Source organism: Papaver somniferum, chromosome 10 (assembly GCF_003573695.1).
Source record: "Papaver somniferum cultivar HN1 chromosome 10, ASM357369v1, whole genome shotgun sequence".
Taxonomy (NCBI): Eukaryota; Viridiplantae; Streptophyta; class Magnoliopsida; order Ranunculales; family Papaveraceae; genus Papaver; species Papaver somniferum.
The window spans coordinates 458,902-479,963 of NC_039367.1; the positions used below are offsets into that span (position 1 = coordinate 458,902).

General features: G+C 33.6%; 1 protein-coding gene across 3 annotated transcripts; it reads left to right on the top strand.

Annotated features, from left to right (window-relative positions):
• The first annotated feature begins 760 nt into the window (after window positions 1–760).
• Window positions 761–4,584, top strand: LOC113317572 (agamous-like MADS-box protein AGL30). 3 transcript variants are annotated; one of them, XM_026565736.1, is made up of 12 exons: window positions 761–934; window positions 1,323–1,511; window positions 1,875–1,934; window positions 2,045–2,063; window positions 2,176–2,240; window positions 2,366–2,381; window positions 2,480–2,541; window positions 2,810–2,906; window positions 3,015–3,059; window positions 3,148–3,275; window positions 3,581–3,971; window positions 4,111–4,584. In XM_026565736.1, exons 2-12 carry the CDS (start codon window positions 1,327–1,329, stop codon window positions 4,120–4,122), a joined length of 1,080 nt encoding a protein of 359 aa, XP_026421521.1. In that variant the 5' UTR covers window positions 761–934; window positions 1,323–1,326; the 3' UTR covers window positions 4,123–4,584. The 3 variants fall into 3 exon arrangements, with proteins under 3 accessions (XP_026421521.1, XP_026421520.1, XP_026421519.1); XM_026565735.1 differs by having other exon boundaries at window positions 1,326–1,511; XM_026565734.1 differs by lacking the exon at window positions 761–934 and having other exon boundaries at window positions 1,011–1,511.
• Window positions 4,585–21,062: the final 16,478 nt, after the last annotated feature.

Sequence of the window (21,062 nt, forward strand, 5' to 3'; positions counted from 1 at the left end):
TGAACAAGATTCATAAAAAAAGAACAAAAACGACCGAACTCTATGAGTATTCCGTATATGTACTGCTGGATAATACGATCTGAAAGTATAAACAAGCCTGATTTTAAAGCGAAAACAGAAAGATAATGAAATCGAAAGCATAGATCTCTCACTTTTTTAAGAATCTATGAGAAACAACAGAATCGAACAATCACAAAGAAGATTTATAAAAACAAAAACAAAAAAATCAATTCACAAATAAAAATATAAACAATGTAAATCACAGAAATCACTAACATAGAGAACATCATTATAATCGAGTTACCAAAATCATGAAATCGATCTAATCTTTATGATTCAGTTGAAAGCACCACAGAAAACAAAAACAAACATTATAGAAAAAATTAGATAACATACCTGCAAAAAGAGGGCGACCTTCAGAAACCCTACGTCTAAATTCACCGGCACCAACAATAGCAGAAGAAAGAGAAAGGAGAGAAGAAAACCGATCTGAATTTTTTTGATCGAGAATATAGAAAACTTAAAATGTTATTTGTTAAGTGAAGGTTATTTTAGGAATTTTTGAAATACACATCTTTGATCCCGCACGTGTACAGGACCTGGGCTTAAAAAATTTGGTCCATTTTCATGTTTTCTTTTAATTATAGACCTCTGATTAATGGACTTTAATGGGTGGACCTGCCACTAACTAAAAACACTATAATATTACCTATTGCCTATTGGTAATTCCTAGATTCCCAATTTACCGAACGTTGGTTGAATCATTTTGCACTTTCTAGTGCAGTTCACCCGGGGTCGGTTCATAAATCAACAGTTCTGAAAAACCTGTTAGGAATTTTTCTTTAAACAATTTAGTTATAAGAAATTTCTGGCGCCTTGCTATTCTCCCGCTTGAACATAAGACCGATTTTGTAGGTTCACCGATCATGTAACTGTAAGCTCAATACCTCCATCTCTCTCTCATTTCTTTTTTCGTTTTTAATTTTTAATTTTTTTCTTTTTTTAATTTTTTGTTCTTAATTTTGTTTTTACTGGATTGTGAAACCTGAATTACACTGTTTTATTGTTTTATAGCAATTTTTAGGGGTTTCATTGAGGATTTTATATGCTGAGTGCAATTTACTTGATTTTTTTTGTTGGAGATTTCATATAAGATTCATATTTATTGGAATGGATTTTGAAATTTTTGATGCTTTTAAGCTTAAAATGATGGAATTATATGAAGAAAATGATGATTTTTAACAAGTTATTTGAATTTTAAGGCTTATTATAGAAGGGATAAGGAAACTAAGTTTGTTTATCCCAAAATTATTATCATATAGCAGAATGGGAAGGGTTAAGTTAAAGATAAAGAGATTGGAGAATACGAGCGGAAGGCAAGTTACGTATTCGAAACGTAGAGCCGGGATCTTGAAGAAAGCAAGGGAGTTGTCCATATTATGTGATATAGATATTGCTCTTCTTATGTTTTCCCCGACCGGCAAACCCACATTATGCCTTGGAGAAAGAAGGTAAATCATTCTATCTTACATAGATTTTATTGATAAGACTAATGCATGGAAACAAAATATAAATGTCTTTGGAGATATAGTGAATTGTAAGCATTTGTCAGCCCCAATCATTTTTGCTTTGAAGAATTTCTCAGTATGATTTCCTATTGTTCTATGCCCGTAGTGATGTAGATGTCTAATGCATGGAAACAAATGTAAATGTCTTTGAGATACAGTGAATTGTAAGCATTTGTTAGTCAATATTAGCATCGACCGTTTCGATCACTTTTGCTTTGAAGAAAGTTTTAGTATGATTTCCTGTTGCTCAATACCCGTACTGTTATAGATGTTTAGCATAACTGTACTTTGCACTTCATATTGCAGTAATATTGAAGAGGTTATTGCTAAATTCGCTCAATTAACTCCCCAAGAGAGGGCAAAAAGGTGCAACAAAACCCTTTTCTGTTTTTTTATTTTCTTGTCAAGAATTAAAACTAATAAAATGGACTCAAGCAACAATAACAGTTTTAATCATTTACATTTTGTTGGAACAGGAAGCTTGAGAGCCTTGAGGTAACTAATTCCTCATGATGTATTAATTTTCCTCCTGATTTTAAGAATTCTTATAACTTTGACTTGCCGTACATGTTCCGGTGATTGACACTCCCAGCATCATCCTTGACAGGCACTAAAGAAAACTTTTAAGAAATTGGACCACGATGTAAATATACAAGAGTTTTTGGGCACAAGGTATGTATGACTTTAAGCATACTCGAGAGACACTCTGTAGACTTACCATCAAGTGTATTTAATACCATTCACCATTTTTTCTTTACCAGACCAAAAACCTGATATCACCCTTTTATTTTTTGCAGTACTCAAACTGTTGAGGTATGATGCCTCACGAATGACAGTAACTATATCATTCATTTTTATTACGGAATTCAATATATACTCCATGTTGTCATAAGTAAATGTAATACTGACAGGAGCTGACAAACCAGTCGAGACTCTTGCAAGCTCAACTATCAGAAATGCGTAAGAGACTGAGGTGCCACTCCATAAACATTTCCCATCTTAATTATTTGGCTGTTGTTTGTATTAGCGATCATAGACTCCATTATTTGAATTTCACATACCCTCATTGTACACGCCCACAAACTGATGTTGGGCTCTCTGCCTTCTTGAACTATAAAAGTATCCATTTGTGTCAGCCAACACTGCTTCCTTGTTGCAGCTTGCTATACAAATTCAAAATTTAGATTATTTTTCATCACCTAGTTATATGATTATGTTTGCGGTCGGCTGCACTGTTTCAGTTGTTGGAGGGATCCAAATAAGATAAATAATATAGAGGATCTAACAATAATGGAAAATTCTGTCAAGGAATCACTTGCTCGGGTCACATTACATAAGGTATGGTTATATTTTTGATTGATCATGTTTCCTTCACTTAGTTATTTTGTGGTATTATCAGCTATTTTTGGTCTAACTGTATTGATATTAGTACTTTTGATGTGAAAGGAAAATTTTGGGAAGCAACCACTTATGCTACTAGATTGTGATCAGGTAGCAATGTGTCGTCAATTTTATTTCTGATCTTAAAAGTTTAAATATAGATATGGTATTAATCTTGTTAAGTTATTCCATTTTGAAGTTCCCGAATGGAATGAATCTTCCTCTAGTAATGGGTGGTGACCAGCAAGCCCAACCACCAATATGGCTTCCTAATAATGACGGTCAAGAAATGATGTTACGGGAGAATCCAAATGTACTAGCTCAGAGGTTTGTTATCTACTTGCAATTATTATATTTGGTTTTCTAAAACATCTTAGATCTTTGAATCTTGTGAAAGCAACTCTATTTGAATATGGTCAGAACATAAAATTCACCGAAGGGTTAGAAATGAAGTTCTTTTGTAGTATGGAAATAAAAAAACATCTGTATTTATGTAGTCATGAAACTTCAGATTTACAAAAAACAGCGACAGCTCTTTTCTAGTCCCTTATAATTTGCCGAAGACGCTAAGGACTCTAGTAGCAATGGCATTTTTTCTTCTTCTAATTTGTTACTGCATGATGCCATTGCAGAAATATAGAATGCTCTACAGATCCCTCTATTCACAACTATAATGGCTATCACCTTGGCACGGGTAAGCAACCAGAGATGGATAGTGCATGTCAAGAGGGTAGTACATTGCATGAACTAAATAGAAATGCTTGCTTGAGTTTACAACTTGGTGGCCAGATGCCTTCTTTCGCGTCTTATAGTCTTAATTTGCTAAATAATAAGAGTTTTAAGGCTGATGAAAAAATGACTTTACAAGAACCTCCAATGGATTATCAAGTTAGTAGCAGCAACAGTTTTGATCCACCCAGTCATAGATACGACACATATGAATCTGGTTGGGCATCTAGTTCTGGACATTGTGCTGTTCCCATGTTTGATGGAACGTTATATCATCCCCATCCCCGTGCCCAGGTCAGTATGTGTTTTACTTTTTCTTTCTTTTTACCATAGGTAGGTAGGATGGGCAGAGCTTGAACTCTAAAAATTGTCCTTAGGAGCTTAACAAAAACATGCTTTACTTTTTTACTGGGAATTTATCTGTTTCTTGCAGCAACCAAATTGACAAGGCTTGAGTGATGCATTTCATTATTTGTCAACGATGGTCATGAGAGGACTACCATGAGATAACTTTTTGTTTCTAAAATCCCCAAAAACCGTATGGAATTGAATCAGTGGTAGCGACGATATTTGTCATGCACTTCGTCTCCATATACAAATATCAACGGTAATCGTCCTACTCTTAGTGATTAGAAGCGATCTGTTGTGATAATTATACGTGTATAAGATGGAAGAGTTCGGGATATTCATAATCTTCCTTTGGTGAACTTGAGAAATATATGAAATTTTTCGAGACAGTTGTACAATATACCAATTAGTAGGATCTACTTTCTTGATATGCTCCTTTTATTCCCGAGAATGAGAATGAATCTTTTACGTTCTCATTTCATAGTTTTTCTGTGTAAATTATATATATAATCAATGTTGAACATTATAATTCATAAAGTTATAAAACAATTTTGAGTCTCATTCTTGTCCTTCTGCTATATTTCCATTTTGTCAAGGTAGTAGTTACGATTATGTGTGCACAGCAAGTCTCTCGGCCATGAAGCGTAGAAGTTGTTCTGTCCCTGTTTGTTTCCAATTGTGGCCTTTCCTTCACCGTCTCTGCTTCCTAGTGTAACAATGTGACAATACATAAGAACCATGACTTGCCGTATGGATCTGTGTCGGTGCACGTCATCTTACTGAATCCGGGTATGGGTATAGTATCAAGTAAATACGGATGCCATACGAGTTTCTTCGGGTCATTTTAATGAATAGACTCGTTGAGGGATTAGCCAGAGATTAGGCAGAGCTAGTAGAGGCTAAATATTAAACATCCAAAGCAATACTATGAAATTTAAGAACAAAAAAACTATGATTTCATCATGTCCAACTATACTTGCTAACAAAGATCGGAAAGAAAGTTACAACGAGCTAGAAACCTTCATTCCAAGAATTACAGTACTCGGAATTCTAAAAAAAAGAAAAGAAAAAATAACTATCAAAATCACTCAGTAGTACGATTACAAGGAATCATTCCCTTCTACTAATTATAAAGCACTAAGATTACTTATAACCCAGAGAGTAATTATAATAAAACCTTTTTGGTTTTGCATAACAACGATGTTGAGTAACAATTTGGTTCCGTCTCCAGACACAGTGAACCCTCAATTGGATACGGTTACGGTTGTATCAAACCTTTCGAAAATCGCAAAGCAGATCCTTCTTGTACGCAAATGTCTAAAGCAACAAAGCTTGACTACTGATCCCCTGGTTAGGCAATTGTATTGAATATACTTGTTCCACCCAATTGTGAGAACGTAGACGTGATTCTTGGACCATGTCTCAAATTTCACGTTAAATTTTACAAGATCATCGTTATAAACTTTAACGTTTAAACCACCTTCATACAGATTTTCTAATTCGATGTCCGTCATCAATCCTCTGACTTTCTTAACAAAATGTTCAGGAAGCTTAAACCTAACAGTATAATCATGTTCCAACAGTGTTTTGGAAGTTTCTTCTAATCTACGAGCTCTATTATTGATGGAACTCATGATAGTATCATACCCTTAATCTATGATTTGCACGAACAACTGCGTCTTCTCTTTGAATTTCTGAATCGTTAGTTGTATGCACCAAATTCGTAACTGCGTCTCGATTTGTGGAAGTAATGTCTTGGGATGGATGATGAAAATTCCTGTAGGTTCTTGAATTGCGGTTTTGCAAGAAACTTCCTCTCATTTTTCTTGAACTGAAACTAATCTGTAGTTAATTTTCAAAAACTAAGAAGACAAGAAAACCAAGAAGAGAAGAAGAAGAACTTGTTGTTTTATTTATAAGGAAAAACTGGTTTCAAGAACGAAAATTGGCGTGTGTTTTTTTTCTTTGATGATCACTGAACGAGCATTGTTTGCAAACAGGATTTTTATAGGAGAATCAAACTCCGGAGAGCCGTTGATTGATATCGACTCACATGTCACCGTTGATAACCATATCATACGGATCGGCCAACAAGCAGAAACCCTTGCCCTTCAATACCGTGCAGCCAAATGGCGGAACCAAGTGGTCTGGCCCACCTTGACTCCTCTTCGGTAATTTTTCTTTTTTCCACTGTATTAGATTTTAACCTACCAAAAATTCCTTTTTCCTTTACATAGTTTAACCTATCATAATTAACATTTATACCACTTTTTTATTTTTTTTTTATTTACGTGAGTCATTTGTACCACTCTTTATTTTCGATTTATAACCTCCATAATCATAAACACCAGAGGATATGTACCTTTTTCGCAAACACACAATATTTTGAAAGAGATTTTATATTTCGATCACGCAATACTTTGGTAATAGCTACACTAAAATTAATATAACAGTGTCATTGTAGTACAATGATAAAATCACTGGGTGAGAAATCAGTGAGCCGAGTTCGAAATTCGCCAATACCAAATTCTTAGTATGTAAAAAAGATTTATTTTCCCTGAACAAGGTACACCACAAGTAGTTATCAGTGATGGAGGATCACACTCCAAGAAATTTTTCCCCCACCTACCCATAATTTTTTAAAAAGTACAACGTCACTCAGCAGATTGGTACACATTATTACCAAGAAACTAGTGTGCAAGCTGAAATTCCGAATTGTGAGATTAAATCCATCCTTAAAAAAACGTAAACAATACAAGATAATATTAGAACTTAAGGCTCAAGGACGCACTCAAGTGTATAGAAAGACATGCAATTCTTGGTGTATCTCTAAATTGGTTGGTCTATAACAAAGCTTTCCCGCTTGATCTTGAACATAAGGATTTCTAGGAGGTAAAAATGTGCAACGGAGCATAATATAGTGTAAAAACAACGAAAGATAAAATATAATGAATTATGGGGGATACATTATCACGCTAATGTGATATCGGATTCCGAGTTACGTAACTGATAATCCGAGTTTCTATAGGTAATTTTCCGACATAACAATTATCGGAAGTCGATAACGAAAGTTTATCAATAATTATTATCTTCACTAGCCTTTTTCCTCTTGGTGCAATTACTAGTCTTACGAAGGGAACAATTTTAAATTCAACAGTCACAGATTGAAGCTATTTTATGAAAGTTTCTTAACGAATAATATGGAGTGATCAGACTTAAGGATTTGCTCTTTCTAGAAAGTGTTGGGTGTTCCACGTCGGTCAAGCAGTATTAAACCAAACGCTGCCTTGGAGGAAACCCATTGGTTTTATATTTTTATCTTTTATATTTTATTTTTAAAAATAAGAATCTTAATTTTCATATCATTGTTTGGTTTACTATCTTAGGTTTTAGTTAATTTACATTGAGTACAATATGAAGTTTAAGTGCGGGGAAGTGGTTAATCTTATAGATTTTCAAAGTAGTCACTTTTGTAAGAAAATTTTGAATTTTCGCATAATAACCTTCAAATTTTAGAAACTTTTGAACTATTATGGATACATACTAACCAACCTAGGTAGGTAGAAACTCAACTCTTGGCCATAGGAATTGGTGTATCCGGAATGACCATGTTCCAATACATAGCTTGGGCGTTAGAAATAACATGATAGCCATTGAACAATTAGGAAAGGACTTATGCAAGCATATCAAAAAATTGTCATATTACTTCCTACTTTTCACTAGTATGTAACCGATGCTATGCATTAGGACCGGTGGGATCATCTAATTGAGCGTGGAAAGGCTTCGTCTCGCACCCCTGGTCAAAGGCATTAGATTTTTCTAAAAGTGTTTGATCATTTTAAAGGAGTATTTATAGGTATCTAATGATTTAAATTTGGTTTTATAAACCTAAATTCATGTATTAATTTTATAGAAAGATATTTAAATTATTAAAAATAAACTGAGTCCATAATTTTTGGGTTTTAAATAATTTTATATGCTTATAACTATTTGTAACTAAACATAGCTACTTTTTGTCCAAATTTTTTTAGTTAACAAATTGTCCTATCCAACGAATTTATCTGTAAAAGTTTTGGAGAATATTTATATCGTATAAAATTTGTTAAATGTAATTTTCAAAAGAAAATAAAAAAAAATGTGAGCAAGAAGTGTGCATGCGGTATTATTACACATATAGTTTATTTATGTCGAGATTTATAAGTTGATCAATGTAACAATACTATGCGTAGACCTTGTCAGGATTACATGTTTGCTAGCGGTGTTTGAACTATTACTTAAGCGTACTTCCATGATACAACTTAATAGGTCTTATCCAAGATGGATACTGGTCCCAAGAAGAACGCCACAACAACACTGTTATTAATTATATCATTCACATACATTTAGTTCAAAATTACCATTGTTTGTTTTAATTTTTTTTAAAACAATTTACTATTGGAGAATATAATATGTTTCAAAAGTGATGTTTTTAAAAATAAATACTCATGATATCTATAATGTTTAAGTAAAAACTCTGTTGTCTTCTTCATCTATCGTGACCAACGGTTGATGTCAGGATCCCTCTCCATAATATCGTCCATTTTATCGTTATCTTCATCCAGTTCGATTGATGTTGGCATGTCATTATCGTTTTCTATAGTGTCTGGAGTTGTGCTTACCCATTTATTTTTCTTTAATATATATGCTTTAACCGAAGCATTATCATAATGAAATATTTCATGTGGTTTTGGAGTGAGATATATGAAGTTTCATTCTTCAAGTATATAACTTGCGTCATGCATGGGGTCCAGTGGTAGTTGTTGACTTGGCGCGGTGGGGAGAAGATGCATTAGAACATGTTAAAATTTACTCTTTGTTGGTAGATTCTTTTCCAAATTGACATCATTTGGTACTCAATATATACATATTGTAGGAATATTTAAGTTATGTAAGCAAAACAATGTTGATAATGAATAAAAAAATTAATTATAATATTTTAAAACATATATGTACTGTAAGGAATACAAAATCTTCTTATTCATATTAAAAGATGAAAGAAAAGAAAAATACTAATTCTATTGTACAATGTTGAGTTTTAAATTATGGTCACACGAAAATCTCTGCGTATAGTCTATCTTATTATGCAACTTAATATGGTTTGTAAATAAAGGTTTCCTCCATTATTCTTTTCATGGACTGATACGCAAAAACGCATTTTTAGAAGAAACGAGAACGAATAGTATAACTAGTATTGTCAAATGCCATAATTGGAATTGTTAGAGCACTGTTTGGTCGAACTCACAAGCGTCGTTATCTCAAGATTGTTTGTCAAGTTTAGTTGATAAAAGCTACATTATTTATTTCTAGTCTACCTATAAGAGTCTCAGACTAGGATAAAATGTGTAGTTGGGCTTTAGACTTCACGATGCTTAAAAATGAAGATGAAGATCTACTGGAGAACTCGGAGGAATCTCATCAACAAAAGGTATGTGGAGACTAAAATTTATCTATTACTCAGAAGTCTATCTTATTCTATGCTATCTCCTATTGAGACAAAGTGGTATAACTATATAGACTTTTGTATTATACACATTTGATATTTCAAGCTGAGTTTAACTCGCTTATCTATTTCTCGAAATGGTGTTAGTATCTTTTTTCTTTAGCTACGTTCATCGTTATTCTTGACATGTTTAGTTGAAAGCAATTTATTTGTTGGAAGCTAAATTATATGTCAAAAGATGATCATGTGAAAATTTCCTTGAAACATCTTACATGATTTGTGTGAGACAATCATTTGATATTCGGAAAGTTTCGTATTGATCATTCGATCACTTGAAAATTGCTCATAAGCTAAAGGTTTGTGTGAGACATCCATTTTCTTCTTCAAAGAACGTTTCAATGATTGAAATGGGAGTTTAGAGCTAAAACCCATGTGCAGATACATCACAGTATGCGTACCTAGTATCAAACTATTTTAGTATGATTCAGGTCCTGAAACCAAGTTTGCATACTAGCATGTGAACGTTTTTAACTGAGAAATCCGGGAACTAAGTTTGCAACTGAGAATTGTCAACTACATTCCAGTCCGAAGTTATCTTGTAATAGGCTAGTGTATGTAGCGGATTAATACAATGTGGTGTTCAAACCTGGACTAGGTACCGGAGTTTTTCTGCATTTGCGGTTTCCTCGTTAACAAAATTTCTGGTGTCTGTTTTAAATATTTTCCTCATTATATTTGTTTATATAATTGAAATATCAAAGGTTGTGCATAGTTCAATCAATTGGGAAATCCAACCTTGTATATTGGGTAGTAATTGATTGACACTTGAGCATTAGTTTTTTATACCGTTCAAGTTATTTCTCATATCAATCAGGCTCACAGATTCATGTCTGTTCGATTTTAGATGTATTGAGAAATAGAGATACAACTCTTGGATATCTTTCCTCGATTGATTCTGACTGTCTGGTTGATTCTCTTGGAATTATATTTGGAGTTAGTTTCTTGAAATTATATTTGGAGTTGATTCTATTGGAAAGCGAAATATTGGTTGTGATTGTTAGACCCCTGCTTTTTCAATTGGTATCAGAGCAGACAAACACATTAAATACATCATAAGTATGTCTTTATAGCAATATGACTCTATGGGAATAAAAAAAGTCTCTTTAAACACTTCACCAGATTTAGATCTACTCAACTCCAAGTGCCCTCTAGAAACAATCGATGAGGTTGAGTATCTTGATCTAGACAATGTTATCAAAGATCTTTGTCCAGAGAAATATCGATTGATAATGAAAATTGATGGTCTTCATTGCAAAGTTTATATCAAGAACTCCAATATTCGAGAATCCTATGAAGAGGTAGTTAATCTCCAGAAGAAGTTGGATGAATAAATCCAGATCAATACTGATCTTGTTCCAGAAATTGCAAACTACATAGAAAATAGTTGGGTTTGGCTTCATATTCCCAGTGAAGTCTTTAAGTCGTTAAACTATAATGGTTTTAGGAAAAACCTAGGTTAACGGAGAATCGACTCTAGTCGCAACTAATATCACACAAGAGGTGTGTGGATTAGGTTTCCTAGTTAATAAAGTTCTCCCTTATATAGTCTTCAAATCATGGTTTGCAATCAATGTTACCTTGGTAACAAATCATTCAATATTCACCGTTAGATGAAAACCTTATTAGATTCAAGATAATATATTTCAACCTTTAGATTTTCTTAACTTGTTACTCACATGTGAAATATACCTTCATTTAGATACGGGTAACCATACCTGAACGTGTACATTTAGTTGGATCAACAATAATTAATCGAAGTTAGGCATGTGAACACTTTCATACAACCTTGTTCATCTTAATCACAACTAGTTCAAATGAATCAAATGAAACTAGTTATAGAGTTATTCAATTGTTTATATTCTCATAGAAGTATACAAGACACAATCGAAAAAAAATTGGTTTTGATTCACTTGAATCAATTCATGAACATCATAACCATGGTTTGCAAAGATTGCATTCCTCACTATATAAATGTATTTGTCCATGAGTATATAATCATATTTAACAAACTATAGAGCTTAACCCACTCAGGTATGCAAACGGGTATGCATATCTAAGTTCCCGGACTAGGTTTTGTTCGCCAGTATACAAACGGGTAAGCATACTGTCGTTCATGACCAAACTCAGTTGAAATCAGTATGCATAGGGGTATGCATACTATAGTTCCAAGACTTCAACTGTTGAATCAGTACGTATACGGGTATACATACTTAATTCTCGGACTTGGAGTATGCTTGCAATAGTTAGCATACAACTATGCATACTGTGCTATATCCAATCAAAGGTTAATTGTCCTAAACTCTATTTTAATCATTGAAACATTTTTGGAAGACTATAATAGCCGTCTCACACAAACTATTAGCTTCAAAGTAATACTAAACGTTCCGAGTCTACATCAAATGACTGTCTCACACAGATCATGTAAGATACTACCAGGAAATTTACACATGATCATCTTTTGACTTTCGTCAAGAATAAAAGAACTTGGTTAAAGGGAAAGCTTACCAACACATATTTCGAGAAAGATATAAGAGAGTTAAACTCAGCTCGAAATATCAAATGTGTATAATGTAAAGTCTATATAGATATACGACATTTGTCTCAATAGAAGATATAATAGAAATAAACTTTTGGATGATAGACGAGTTCAAGTCTACGTCAAATGACTGTCTCACAAAAATCATGTAAGATGTTACCAGGAAATTTACACATGATCATCTTTTGACTTTCGTCAAGAATAAAAGATGAACTTGGTTAAAGGGAAAGATTACCAACACATATTTCGAGAAAGATATAAGAGAGTTAAACTCAGATCGAAATATCAAATGTGTATAATGTAAAGTCTATATAGCTATACGATATTTGTCTCAATATAAGATAGAATAGAAATAATCTTTTGGATGATAGATGAGTTCAAGTCTCCATATACTTTTTCTTGATGAAGTTCCACAAGCTCCCCTTAGTAGTTCTCCTTCTTCAATCGATGAACGTCGTGAAGTCTAAATATCAATTACACATTCTATCCTAATCCGAGACATAATTATAAGTACACTAGAAATCAGGACTTGAAGTTTTGAAAACTAAACTTGAAAAACAAGCTTGAGATAGCAACACTTGCGAGTTCGAACGAGTAATGCTCTAACAATCTCCCCCTTTATCAATTTTAGTAAAAAACTATCAATACATATGGATTAAAAAAAAATCAACTTTATAGCTTCTCATCCAAATGCTTGATATCCTTGGTTCTTCAACATTACTCGAAATCTTCGTCACTTCCAAGTACTCCAGTGATTCTGAACATGTTCAACTCAACATCATAGTTGCTGAAGATCCGTATCCATAATAATAAGAAAACAATTGTTCCCAATTATTGTTATACAGTGTCATAGTATTATTACACATCATCAAAGTTTAATTGTATCATAAATTTGACAATAATAATATGGTGATATGCATCATTGCATCTTACTCAGTAATTCATCTCACAATGAAAACCACTCCCCCTTACATAATGATTCGTAAACCATATGTATTTGTAGTGTGAACTACAATATAATTCTCCCCCTTTTTGTTAATATAAATTGACAAAGGTACGAAAAATAGTAGGATTATAGTGAAATTCTCAAGAGATACTTCATTACTAAAGAGAATATCAACTTTGTTTCGATGATTTCACATAGTCGAAACTTAGTGTATTCATCAAAGAGTTTATAAAGATACAAGATAACTCCTACAATATTCCGCAACCGCACTCCCCATAAAGATTTGGCAATTAAGAATAAGTTCAAAAAAAAAATAACTTTCCCCCATAAAATGTCATTCCCGAAAGAACAACAAGAGCGACCTTACTTTTACAAGAAAAGAAGGATTTCTTTGGACATTAACAAATCACATGAGACATGAATTTGTATCCAGAAAAATTGATTAAATTAACCAAAATTAACCTCAATGATTAATTTAATTGGAAATTCTCAACATAAGAAAACTTACAGAGCCATACAGTATTTTCACATAGAAGTGGACCGGGGAAAGATCAATACTGCGGAATATCAAAGATTCTTTCTATTTTTCATCAATATTTGCATAAAGATTTCACATGCTTAATCTTTGCAATCAAAAGTTCATTATTTTCCATTAATATTTGCATAATGACACAATAGACTTAACTTTTGACATATATGGGACTATACTTTTCATGGTTTTAACACATTTAGCAATTTAATTGAAAGATAGAATTATTCAAGGCTAAAATACCATTAAACTTTCCATGGTTTTAACACATTTGGTTTATAAAAAACAATACAAGGAAGAGCAAGATTCATTATCAAAGTTTAAGACTTAATTACAAGAGCAAAGAAAATCAAACGATGAAAAGTTTTTGAAATTTATGATACCAATACATTACAAGTTGTGAAGATTCAAGCAGTAAAAGTACTTATCTCATGGTCACTGACCTATCACCTGCATACACCCACCAACAGTCGCAGCTGCATTTGAGTTCCATCTTCAACTCCCAACAACAACTTCCATCCATCACCAACTTTCCACCTGTTCGCAGGAAACTATTTCAGCAGCAATCTTTGCACTTCGCCGTCACCATTCCATTATTACTATGCCATGTTCGCATAAGTTCCACCAGTCAACCTGCTGCTGTTGTTAGGTCTGTCGTACCTTAAGATATTAGGGTATATGGATGGTCTTATATCAGCAAGGATATGTGAAACAACAAAAATCTCAAAGAAATCTTGTAAGGAATCGCCAACAAGAGAAATATGGATTAGTAAGTTACAAACAACTCAAAAGTCTTTGATTTTGAAATTCAACCTGCTATTTGTTTCTTGGCATGCTGATTTTATAAACTGTCTTAAAAAAATTTTTTCTTTCAATATGCAGGTCGACATACATATTTTTGGATAACTTAAGTTCCCCTGTTTTTAAGGTTTCTAATCCCTTGAGCTCTTTATACATGTTTTCACGATTTCCTATTCTACCAGTATTTTATGTTTGATTTGTTTTCCTGGCATGCTAATTATCATTGTTTTTTTCCCTGGCATGTAATAGTGCTCGCGAAGAAGACTCCCCTAATGAAGCTTTTTGGATGTATGTGGATGCTTGTTCCATCCTTGAAGAAGATGAAAAGGAGAAAATTGTCTTCGTTCTATATCATGTTGCTTCCAATGTTTATATAAAGCTTGAAAAGTAAGAAATATGTGTTGTTTATGTTATCTCTTTTGTATTTTCCTATATTTTTGACTGTTTGTAACTAACAAATCATTACCTTGTTTTGGATGAGGCTGACAAAATGTTGGACATGGGTTTCGAGCCACATATAAGAGAGGTCCAGCTTCTTACTTGAACTCCCTACTTTTTTTATTTCTGTTTTTTTGGTTGTCATGAGCGTCGCATTTTCAGTGTTAAACCGTGTGTATGCTTGTGTCTAAATAATACATATCATTTATTGGTTACCTTTTGGCTTTCAGATGATGTATTACCTTTTTGTTGAAAGGAAGGTAATGATCTTTTTACATGATTAATGACTTGAAATTTTGAAGCGCCTATGAGATGCTGACAAGTTATGTTAACATGATGTTTCGGAATTGGGGTGATGAATTTGTGGAATCCCTGATATAGCAAGGTGTATGGGTTGTCGTAGGCTCAAACAATTAATAAATATATTTCCCACTAATTAACTGGTAGTATAACGCTAGTAAGAGATCGTTCCCACGGAGAGCTGTGCAATTGATATGTTATTTGATCAACAAGATAAAGTAAATAACAAAGAGGGTTTTGGTTGTAATATAAATTATAAAGAAAATAAAGAAGAAAAGAGATGATCAATGAATCCTTCGCCGTTACCAAGCGTTAACAAGATTAGAATACTTATATATCGTTCGTAAGAACCATTCATAACCAACCGTAGAATAGCAGCTAGCTCATTGCTATCCCCAAAACTCATTATACCACGAATACGGAAGCTCTCCAATATCATATTCTATTCGAGCTAGCCACCAAGTAGTAGCTCACTCAAGGTGTAATCCAATCGAATGCTTTAGGCTTTGTGAATTAGGTTGATCCCAGTAGTTGAACTCTTAGATCAAGGTCCACTTGCTGGTGGTGTTTTCACACACGATTCCTCCACAAAATCCTCTATAAAGTCTCGTTATTTCTACTTGTGTAGAGAGTTATTCGACGATTACTTATCTCCTAACTTCTGCTAGCAATAAAATGATCAATAAACTAATCTAGTTGCGCACCCAAATCAATCTAAGAGTCCATCATAAACCCTAGAAATAATGAAAACAAACTATGATGATAATAACTCCCAATAGGTTTTTATTATTAATAAAGCTTCACGCTTAGAACATTGAATTCATCCCTAATCAACAGAGGATTTAGCTACTCATATTACAAAGAAGATGAATAATGGTGGTTTCCCCCTAAAGGGGTAAACCCTAGTTTTCATATTTCTTCTCTCCAAGACTTACAATTCCATGACCTAATGATATGATTTTACATAACCTAACACCTTTTTATAGGTTTACATTGCTTGGTTTTCCCATATCCTAGTCGGTTAAGGAACCCGACCCAAATTAACGAAATAACGACACCAAACATGCCCTTAGGACTTCCAAGGCGTGCATACACGTTTTCATAATTGTTAAGTATGCGTACCTCAAATTCTAGCATAAATTTTTGGAACTTAGGTATGCGAACCCGTTTGCATACTTTACTGTCTTCGGTATTCGATAAAAGCTCGTTTTGGCCACAACTTCTTCGTCCGAACTCAGAATGACCTCACTATTCTTGCATTACTTTTATCTTTCAATTCTATTCAAGATGGGGATGAGAAATACTTAATCCGAATGATTTAAACTCGTTCTTTGTACTGTCTCTTGATTTTGAGCGTTTTGCTCCTTTTCGTCGCAGTTCTTCCAATTATCTTGGACTTGGGCACTTGGATACATGGGTTACTTATCTTCATAGCTCTTTTCAGCACTTTGTAGCTCCTTTTTGGATGATTCAATTAATGGAGACAAATAAGAGAAAACAAGAGTAATAATACGAAAACATGCAAGAATAATAGCTAAAGCAAGTATGGAATGTTATAGACACATTTTTGTGTCTAAGTTGTCCTCAATTTTATGTATTGTTGGTACTCGATTTCGTACTTATTATGGTGTTTTATGTGCTTGTAGGTATTTTTGGGGAAATAAACATTTTTGGAAAATTCGACTCGAAAAGATACTCGAGGCACCCCCGGAGGACATTTGCTAAATGGACCCCCACTTCGGATAAGGGGCACTTAAATTACTAAGGGGAACCTAGTTGATATTCACACCCCAGGACACCCCATATACTATCGGCACCCCTACCCTGGATAGGGGTACACCTTCTTCTTCATTTCAAATACTCAAAATTGGCGGAAAATCTTGTTTCAAAAGACACGAAATTAGGGTTCGGATTTTTGAGGTGTTCCAGTGAGACTCAATAGCTGAAATTGTTTCAAAGTTTTGATTAAGCATCACGGACATGGTAGGGTCGTCGGAATCAATTAAGTTTGTCTGGAGAATCGTTTGGGAGCAAAACAGGGAAGTGTTGTTTCTCTTGGAAAATCCGAGAATGTTGTTTTGGATTTGGAAGTTATTTAGAGAGATTCAATCGATAAAATCTGTTGTGTTAGGCCTATTTCATCTAAACATGATTGGTAAGTCCATCAAATTCGAAGCAATAGGGTTGCAACGTGGGATTGAAGTGAAACAGAGGTTGAATGATACTCGGGATTCTGTTGGGATGTGTTGGAAAGATTGCGAGTGTTTTCAACGTGCTGACTCATTATTCCATGTGTTTGCAGCATGTTTAAAGCATGTATACACTTTTTGACAGCGTTAGAAGACTAGAAAGGGAAGAAAACATTCTCGATAATATATTCTTTACTGCCGAGTAATGGAAGAATTTTTGGAGTAATTGAGCAAGATTTCTTAGGGTTGTTGCATATATAAAGGGTGTTGGTGTATCACATAAGGGGACGGAGAGTTTGGGAAAGTTTAGAACATTACAAGAATTTTTGGAGTAATTGAGCAAGATTTCTTAGGGTTGCTGCATATATAAAGGGTGTTGGTGTATCACATAAGACGCACGGAAGATAGTCGTAATTGCTACAGTGTATACGAAAGTTCCGAAAAGTCTTACATGCTACAGTAAAAGTGACAGTTACAAGCTATCGTTCTTTGTAATAGTTCGGTTTGTAACAAATATAATTGTTACGAACCCGGTTTTAATCATTTTCTCCAATTTTTATCATTTGTAAACACTTTTGAGCAATGAAATCATATTTTGAGCGTGTTTTCATGATGGGAGCTAAACCCAATCCTTGGGACGATGGAGAAAGCCATTGTTTCGGTAAAAGTGATACATTTCTGTTTTAAATTAATTGTTGCAATTTTATTATGATTTTGTATTGAACTCAAAATTGATTATATGATTTTAATTAGTTATTATTTTCTCTTGATAAAATAGGCTTGATTTAGGGTTTTGATATTCTATGCTTGGATTAAATCTATTCTTTTGAAAATCTACATTGAAAAGACGAGGGTACCCAAATATAAACACCTTTGCCATGTTCTTAGATCTCTTTCTTACCAATCTCCAAGGTGATTGTAAGCCTTAAGCAAACAAAACTTTTAATCACAAAGAAGTGTGTTTATGCCGATCTATAAAACTAATCAATCTCGATTGTCACAAAGATAAATCGGATTATAGTCGGATCCCTTTCTAGCCGAAACAAGTATGTGCACACCAAAGATTATGAACCCAAAAAGTCTTCTTTTTTCAAATCTTCTTTAATCTTCAATAAACACCTGCACACAATCAACTTGAATCTCTTGTAATCAATCATACACAAACGGAGTTGTTAACGTTGGATTATCACAAGACGTCTTTAGATCTACAAACATTCTAAGGATCCCCCTAGAAACTTCGATCTAGTTTGAGTGAATCCTATATCATAAGAGAATATTCTCAAGCATAAAGAAACTAGGTGCAATCAAAGATCAACCACCGTTAGTCAATCAAATCCATCGAGAACTAATAATAAACCACAATTATCTAGTTTCCTACCAACGGTATTAATAGAGCTTCTCAATCCCAAAGAAGTCTTTAAACTGAGCGTCCGTAAGAGATTTCTCCTAATTAGGGTACTCTCCTCTGTGATAGGCGGATCCACCAGTAACAACACAACTGAGGTAGTTTTGCTGGTTCTGAAGATTAGTTTGCTAGAACTTCAAACTTCGATTTATAGACAAGGAAGTTTGGACACCAAGGAATTTCCAAAATCGAATATTCTCAAAGATAAGCAATAAACATAAAATCAGTTTTCATAATTCCTGAAAATTCTTTGTCCAAATATTGACCGAAATTCCAATATAAAAATCTATAATTAGTAAATGCACATTACTAATTATTATTTTCTAAAGATATGTATTTAATTGTTGGAAATTAATACCATATAAAAACCAAGAAACCTTTAATTAAAAAGATTCGCAATCAATTTCGATTCTGGGATTCTCCTTAGCTATCAAGGAATATCTTTGAAAATTAATGATAAGAGTTACAACTCGTGTTCAAACAATGACGACATCCTTACTTTATAAGTCCGTTTTCATACCTAAAATATTGGAAACGATTTGCATATGATTCCCAAGAACTATGTGATTGATTATCCTATCAAATCACTAAACATGGGTATCACACGGTTCTACCAAAACAAGTTTCAGTTCTACCTCCATGTGAGTACTGTTCATAGTCACACTAGTTACCAAAACTCAGTTGACTATGTACTAGGATCAGTTTCCCACATACTTATGGTAACTACCTGTAATTTGGTGCACATGTGCATAGGATCGGTTCCCCCATCTTCTAAGAACTTGTTGCACACATGTTCATAGGATCGATTCACCTCACACTAATAACCTGTGGCACCTCTTACAAGGATCGGTTCCCATCTTGAAAATTTACCTGTACCTGTTACTAGGATCGGTTCCCCTTTCACTATATAAAATTTTTTATTTACAAGGTATCGACCATACCATCTTGAGTGATTACTTAAGATTGTTTTTATTAATAAAAGTTGTACCAATAACTTAAGTCAGGCATCCGTGAATAGTTTTACAAGAACATAAATAAGTTTATGATCGGTTATATACATCACACATATTGGTAGTTCAAATAGATTTGCAAAGAATAACATTACCAATAAGCCTACTGATTTACCTTTCGATCCACAAACAAGTTTGTAAATTTACTTCCTTTAAACGAATGTAAAAACACTATTTCCTAGGATGAAATCTTAATTCACACCCATACATAATCACAATATCATTTAAACGATTATGTCGATGTCCTATATACAAATTTAATGGTTAAGCAATAAACCTCGTATTGTGTTCCTTAATACTATGTCTATCTAGAGTTTCATACACAGCTTCGCAGTTTCGTTTTCAATATGCACGACATGAAAGATACGTTAGGAAATGAAACAGTTCAAGTCAAATATTATTAACCTCAATAGGAAGGATGATTGTAACCGTTGTATCTCCATACTTCTTCACCATTTTCAAATATTCATGCAATACTTGTAAGTCTCAAATAATACTTTCAAGCTAACCTATACGAAGTTAACTCTAGTAAATAATCAAGCGACTCTTTAAATGAGTTTTGATTCACTAAAATATGACAACCAAACTTGACATACCAACGCTTAGTGGTTTAACCGAGCAATTCTCTAACAATCTCCCCCTTTGTCAATTTTAGCGAAAAAACTCTTACATCATATGGATAAAAAAATTACAAGAATTAATTATACACATGCGCTTGATTCCAAGTTCAAAAGCACATAACCTGCATTAAATTCAATCTTCAAATTCCGCTGCTGACACCATAATACAAAGCTAATATCCCCCCTAAAGGTAATATAGGTAGATTTTCAATCCGCAAATCTTTGTTATTTCAATGTAGTACCTCATAACTACATATCACATAGTATGTGACCCCCTTAGTCTATGATTTCACCCTATTCGTTAGAATAAACATTTAACACAAATGTCCTTTCCCTTAGTGATACCAACTCATACAAAGCCAATACCACTTGTTTAGTCCATACATTTCTCACGCTTTTTGTCACAAAAAATGACAAAGAAACGAAAGAATAAAGGAAAAACCGTAAGGATCTTACAAATCTCACAAAGAGAAGTTGTAAACCTATAATAGTTGAGCACGAGGGTTTACACACCATCTTTAGATAACCAATACTAAAACTGAAACTACAAGTAATTCGATTTTAATATTTCATGTAGCAAACGATTGCACTAAGCAATTTTGATAGTTTAGCAAACCAAAAATCGACTAATCACTTAGTTCTTTGCTAAACCGATTGTACGAATGCAATCACTTGTTCGATAAGACCAAAATAAAGATAATAATTAACTAAAAATTTTTACCTG

Excerpts from the sequence above, each read along its gene's own strand:
- LOC113317572 (XM_026565736.1), top strand. The coding sequence starts at position 1,327 with ATGGGAAGGGTTAAGTTAAAGATAAAGAGATTGGAGAATACGAGCGGA. Across the intron at positions 3,060-3,147 it reads TGCTACTAGATTGTGATCAG|TTCCCGAATGGAATGAATCT; the intron begins GTAGCAATGTGT and ends TCCATTTTGAAG. Across the intron at positions 3,276-3,580 it reads CCAAATGTACTAGCTCAGAG|AAATATAGAATGCTCTACAG; the intron begins GTTTGTTATCTA and ends ATGCCATTGCAG.